This window comes from Syzygium oleosum, unplaced genomic scaffold (genome assembly GCF_021117445.2).
Source record: "Syzygium oleosum isolate NSW1041296 unplaced genomic scaffold, Sole_v2.1 Sole_v2.10, whole genome shotgun sequence".
NCBI lineage: Eukaryota > Viridiplantae > Streptophyta > Magnoliopsida > Myrtales > Myrtaceae > Syzygium > Syzygium oleosum.
The window spans coordinates 2,289,071-2,295,634 of NW_026607494.1; the positions used below are offsets into that span (position 1 = coordinate 2,289,071).

General features: G+C 38.4%; 1 protein-coding gene across 1 annotated transcript; it reads right to left on the reverse strand.

Moving 5' to 3' along the window:
- On the reverse strand, window positions 1-2,322 carry LOC115678554 (MATH domain and coiled-coil domain-containing protein At2g01790-like). Its single transcript, XM_030601948.2, has 3 exons — window positions 2,016-2,322; window positions 1,745-1,902; window positions 1-1,095 (listed from the first exon to the last, which is right to left on the reverse strand). Exons 1-3 carry the CDS (start codon window positions 2,129-2,131, stop codon window positions 254-256), a joined length of 1,116 nt encoding a protein of 371 aa, XP_030457808.1. The 5' UTR covers window positions 2,132-2,322; the 3' UTR covers window positions 1-253.
- Window positions 2,323-6,564: the final 4,242 nt, after the last annotated feature.

Genomic DNA, 6,564 nt, shown 5'->3' on the forward strand with positions numbered 1-6,564 from the left:
TTTTCAAGCTCCGAGAGCAAAAAGCACGACGACCATGCTATTCATATGAAGACATCAAAAACAGACTATTTAGACATACATAAGTATGTATAGATTTCACCCACATGCTGACTAAACTAACACAATGTAGGATCTACCACATAAGCCCCTTGCAATCGTTCTTGCGAAAATTGACCAAAAGCAGTCAAGCTAACACACAGTTTTCATACTTAAGTGAACAATTGCCTCATGGCCTATTTCAAACCTTAGTGTTTTAACAGAATTGAGTCTTCAAATTTGACCAAGCAGTAGTTGATCTAGACATTCTTTCCTCGGCTATTCTCTTCTTTTCCTCAGCCTCAGCTACTTTCTTCTGCTTATCTTCATAGCCCAACTTCGCCTCTTCGGACTTGACCCGCACGATCTCCCAGTCTGAGAGGAGCTTGTCGCTCCTGGACTTCACTCCCTCCAATTTTCTCTTGAGTTCTTCCTCTTCCTTGACGAGGTCACCCATCAACTTCTTACAAAAGATGTGAGCCTCATGGCACTTCGTCATAGCAGAGAACCATTGATCCCTTTGCAACTTTTCCAGCTCAAACTCAGCGTTGTCCTGCTCAAATGTTAAGAAGTCGGAAGTGAAATCATTGAAATTTTCCCGAAATTTCTCAATTGCTATGTGTTGCTCCGACGATAATCCAGTTCTGGCTGAGCTTAAAGTTGATAGTGCATCCCATAGCCTCTCTTTCATATTCAATTTAAAGAGATCCGAAAGGCATTCCTTCAAAGACTGCTTAGCCTTCCTAACTTCTTCTAAGCTAGGAATTTTAGCCGTCAAAGCACCCTTTTGGTGGCCCCAACTTGATCCTACATTAACACCATTAGTCTCAGCAGCATTGATGAGTTCCTCCAGACCAGTAAAATAGAAGTCAAAGCCATCGGTTGGTCTAGCTGGCTGAATATTTACCGGAGGAGTAACTCTTAAGATGCAAACTTCGGCTTTAATCACCAAAGTATCGTTTACTAGGTATCCCCCAGTACGATTATGAAGATCAGTCAATGGAATGAAACTCGGATAACCCCGGTCAATCTGTGTTGCAGTGAAAACATGTTGCGTCCCTGCAGAATCAGGAGACAGGGTGGCGAATTCAAAAACTCCTTTACTAAAACACCAGAGCATAAATGTGGAGGAAACATTGGAGACCATCAAGAACTAGAATGTTGTATTGTGCATCAAGCGAAGTATTAGCAACAGAAGAAGCAAACACCTCCATATGATTGGCTTAAGTCACGAAATTCATCCATAAGTCAATAAACTGATAATGCACAACATTTTGACACCACCAGACGTAACTATCTCAAACTTAAACTGCCACTCCTCTCCTTTATCTGGATCAACATTTAGATCGTATAGGTGTGCAGTCGAGGCCCAACTCCTCCATCCACTGGACCAGTTGCTAACAAACTCAACTTAGTTAAATTCCTTAATCAGTAACCTCGGGATTGTTGCGTGGGCATGTTAGAAGCTCACCCGCCTTTGAGAGGTCTAACGAATGGAAAATACAGTAACCATATTCTCTCCCTTAGCTCAACATCTCTCTTTCTACTTCTTTTGACCTACTCTTTGCTCATCTAGACCGTTCTTCTTCTTCTTCAAGACACCGATCTCTCGAAATCAAGATCCACAACCGATCAGAGAGAAACCCATCATACACTTACATTAAAAAGAAGAGATTCCAATAAAAATCAATCCAATTCAAGAACAAACCCTTTCTAATAGAGCGACCATTATTGATTTGATCGATCACACTCAAGCTGAACTTGGCTTTTCTGGTCCACCCGTTGGGCAACATCGCAGAATCGGGGACATCGAGGTACAGCGACAGATGGTCCGTGTTATTCCCCTTGGGGAATACCAGAATCCTCCTGCTCAAAAAGGATCGGACAGACACAAGAATCACTTGGCAACACGATGATCATGCGATCATCAAGAAACAACCGCAAAACTTGGAGAACAGAAGTAAACAATTTTGAAGTACCATTTACAACCAGACACTGTGAATGCTTCAGAGTAAAGCTTGTTCGCATCCTGCTCACTGAAGTAGCTAATTTTCCACGTGAATTCTCCCCGGTTAACATCGTTTTGGGCATCCATTTCTTTCTTTTTATTGGGCTGCTGATTCTGCAAGATCAACTTTCGCAAACAACACGTATGCTTCGTCTTGGCCGACACTCTAACCGAGTACTTGTGTCGAACGTTGTTGTCTCTTCTACTTCAAGGCGATGGAATGTTGGATGTCTCTGGCTTTAATAGAAGCAGGGGGTAACGAAGGAAATTCAGAAGGGAAAGGACAAGGAGAGAACTTCCCCGCGAAGTTAAGGAGGAAAAACCAGGAGTGGTGGTGGTCCATTTCAGGTTCACAGGAAAAAGGCATGTATCATTCACACTTTTTGGTTGGCACCCTGCACACTAAAAGCCAAATGAGTTACTATGCCTCGATCTGACAAGCTCTACTTAGGATCGACAGTCTGTAGCGCGAGATTATAATGTACCTCGAACGGGACGCCGAGTTGCGGAGTTTCGATTGAGGTTCGTCGGTCCAGATCAATCTCGTATCAACATGTGAGCACGATTGATAATTTTCTCGTGTTCGTGTTCAGCCGGCCAGATACGAAATTTGTCCGTATAACCCGTTTAAATTAATGGGTTAATATTGACACAATTTGTATGTGATCCATTTAGATACGAATAATTACAAGATTATTATTTTCATGCTCTTCACTATTAAGATTTTAAATTGACGATATTTTATTGACTAGACCATGTTTTTTTAATTTGATTTGATGATATTTTGTTGACGGATTATTGCAATTTGTCAATAATATTATGAAAAATCGAGGATATTTTATGTCAAGTTTGTATTGGTGGGTTGATTTCATGTCACAATATTTTAGTGACGACACGAACACGACCCACGGACACGAATTGCCACCCTAGTTTTATTAGCATTCCTTTTCTACTTGTGTTTTTTCTCTGTCAATGAAATTTTCACGGCATTCCCTTTGTTTGGGTATTTGTGCAATGAACATCAGTGCTCTATCAGTGAAATACATATAGGTACGTTAGATGCTGTTAACTGCCTTACATGTTTCAGCATTAGGAGGTCATTCTGGTGTGAGGGGCACTGATCAAAGGCAAGTATCTGTTGTATAGGCCAAGGATGACACAGGATGTGGTGAAACAGGTTAAAGCCTGTAATGTGTGGCAAAGGAATGAGGGGTAGCACACTCATGACCCAGGGGACTCTTGCAAACCACTGAACATTCCTTCTCAGGCCTGGACTCATGTCACTATGGATTTCACCTTGCCTAAATCTGATGGGAAGAATACTGTGTTTGTGATGGTGGATCGACTCACCAACTATGCTCCTTTTATGGCCATGTCTCATCTTTCACAGCACTAGAAGTGGCCAAGTTGTTCCTCTACAACTTTTATTAGTTGCATGGTCTACCCCTAAGCATGGTGAGTGATAGGGACAAGATATTTTAATAGTTCGGTTTGGCAAGAAACCTTCAAGCTAATGGCAACACGATTGCATCTATCGACAGCATAAAACACCAGTTAGATGGGCAAGTTGAGAGACTCAATCAGTGTTTGGAGAATTACTTGAGGTGATGCATTTTGCTCAACCAAACAAGTGGCTCGATGGTTTTTTTGGCTGCTGAATGCCGATACCATACCACCTTTGGAACGAGCTCACCAGCCTCGGGCGAGCTCGATGTCGCCGGATTTGGTGAGGTGGAGCCTCGCCCGAGGCTGGCAAGGCTCAAGCTTCACTGGCCTCCAGTGAGCTCATTCCTCGCCTGTGGCCAGTTGCCGGTCATCGGTTGAAAATGAAGAAAAAATAGAAAAATAAAATAAAAATTTTCTAGTTCATTTTTAGGTTTTAGCCAAACACTGAAAAATATTATTATTTTCTTGGAAAATAATTTCATGGAAAACATTTTCTAAAAATGTCACATTTCCGGCGAAACAAATAGAGATTCAATTTTTACAAAAAATTATAAAAATTGTCCACTAGATTTGTATTGCAAAAAAATTATAAGAAATAAGTTTTCCTATATTTGGTTAAATATGGAAGTGTTTGAGCAATATGAGTTGGGTCGAGTCGGGTATGGATTAGGTATAGGTCAAGAAATTCACATTACAAATAAATATGTCATAAATGGGTTAATGGGTCGATTTGGTTCAGACCATTTATCACCCGTACTCAAACCTCACTCGACCTACTCGTTTAACAGGTCTATTTCAGAGGTTTCTCTTTTCTTGTAAACATGGTGTCCATCTATACGTGGTACATTCCAATTTTCTAAACTTTTCCCAAAATCATTTATCATTATTTTCTCGGAATTCTTAAACTAATTCTGCCTATTCATTATATCTTTCCAAGAACCAAAACATGTCCAATTAAATTTTCCCGCCATTAAGTATGTTTGTAAGTCATGTAATATATTATCCGGTATTAGTGAACGATTTATACCCTTTCTCTGTCCTAATAAAACTTTTGATTCTATAGGGACTTTTATGGGTTACGTGACTTGGGTAATAATCAGACACGACGAGACCAATGCGATTTTTGTTTGTTTATGACTGTTGTAATTAATTCCTTTATGGATGATAACTCCTAAGAAGTATATAATGGATGGCAAAAACACAAAAAAAAATGACAAATTAAGTTTTTTTCTAGAAAATAAAACTTTAATGGCAATATTGTAAATGGTTAAGGCTACGAAGGCAAAAAGGTAATAAAAAATAGTTATTTGATTCATTTTAATCAGGGGTGAGCGGTTCTAGGTTCTGTATAGGTTCCACCTAGAACATAGAACCTACTCATTGAAATAGGTTTCTCATTTTTTGGAACCTAAAACCTACCATGCATACCTTGGGATTTGGCCAACGTCGGTTCTAAGGTCTATCTAGGTTTCACTTGTATTATTAATTGAATGATTACAGTGAATCATCAGCTTTAATGACTACTATTTGCTGCTACAATCTACTGACAACAATTTATATTTAGACATGAATAATTCGAAACATTAACAAATAAAAGTCTCAGTCATAAAATGGAAGCTCATACTAGTGGATGGAATATCACAAGATCACGCGAAAACATAGAAAAAAAAAACACAAAATTTCATTTCAAGTTCCTGTCAAAACATGTTTTTCAATTTTTTGAAACCTGGAACCTACCCAGCATACTGTGAAATCTGAAATCAGATAGGTTCCCATCGATCCGGTTCCAAGTTCTAGATTCTACCTTGAAATTATGCTCACCCCTAATTCTAACGGAACAAAATGGATCACAGTTTGGTTTTTTTTTTTAAGAGATTGAGAAAAGATTAAGGTGGTATTTGTTCAATCTTCTGTGGGATCCACACATTTCAATCGCCCCTAAAATAAAGAGAACAAATGCAGAGGAACAACAAAATTTCAACTTTGCCCCCGATATGACTTCCGCGTTTTAGGCCATAAAAGGGCATTTTAGTTTATTGTACCGTTTGAGACCATCCGCGTAAAAATAGACTAAGCCAAAACAATACTTCGTTAAAACTCATCGCTCATCATTGATCAGGATACGTCACATATATTTCGAGGGACTTTTAGATATTCTTGAAGTACTGTGTTGCTGAAGAATTGACATCGTTAGAGCTTGGAAGTTCCACTAAGAAGTGATATCATTGAAAGAAATTAATAAAAAAATTGCAACACTAGATCCGATGAATTGATGAATTTGCAAGCATATATTACGGGAAAGTTCTCATCCTCAATAAAAGTTCGTTCAAAACAAACTTTTATCCGAGCAAGACTATCAAAAAGTTGTCTTCTCAATTAGACACAAATGTTTACTTTGGATATAACATTATGTTCAAGTAATGTCTCAAATGTCTTTCATTGCTATTTGTTTGGACGAATTGAAAGCATCAATTATTTTTCTTCTGTAACTGCCGATAACTTCCCCCGCAATGTGGCTCTTGCCTTGTAAGAACACTTCTAACCATTTGACAATATCCTGCTTTTTTTTAATTCCAAACTCAATTGCGAGGGGATAAATCCCTACTTATGACAGGGTCACTTTTTAGAAAAGGACATCATAAATATTATAACTTTTGTTTGATATTTACTTGAATGCGATAACTTTTTATCACTGGAGTCTATATAATTTTTCAATTGATTATTTAATTACCATAACTTTTTTTATAACATTTACCGCAAATTCTATGCCACGTCAGATCTTCGGCACTTGAGTGAATGTTTTTAAAAAGTTATAGCACTCAAATAATCAATTAAAAATTATAGAACTCAAGTGAACGATTTTTAGAGTAAAACGTTATGGCATAATAAGTGGACACCGTACGAAAATTATGACACTTGTGGTGTTGTTATCGTAATAAACTCTCCTAATTTAAAATCCCAAGACTATAATTGAATCCATAGGCTCTGCCTCATGAGATGTGGATTCAAGTAATCCCCTCATCACTATAGGCACCCGATGCAGAGTCATATCAAGAAAAATTTACGTGAAGAGA

Coding starts and splice junctions, on each gene's coding strand:
- LOC115678554 (XM_030601948.2), bottom strand. CDS start 2,131: ATGGATGCCCAAAACGATGTTAACCGGGGAGAATTCACGTGGAAAATT. Junction 1,903..2,015: donor ACAGTGTCTGGTTGTAAATG/GTACTTCAAAAT, acceptor CTTTTTGAGCAG/GAGGATTCTGGTATTCCCCA. Junction 1,096..1,744: donor TGGTCGCTCTATTAGAAAGG/GTTTGTTCTTGA, acceptor CTGATTCTGCAG/GGACGCAACATGTTTTCACT.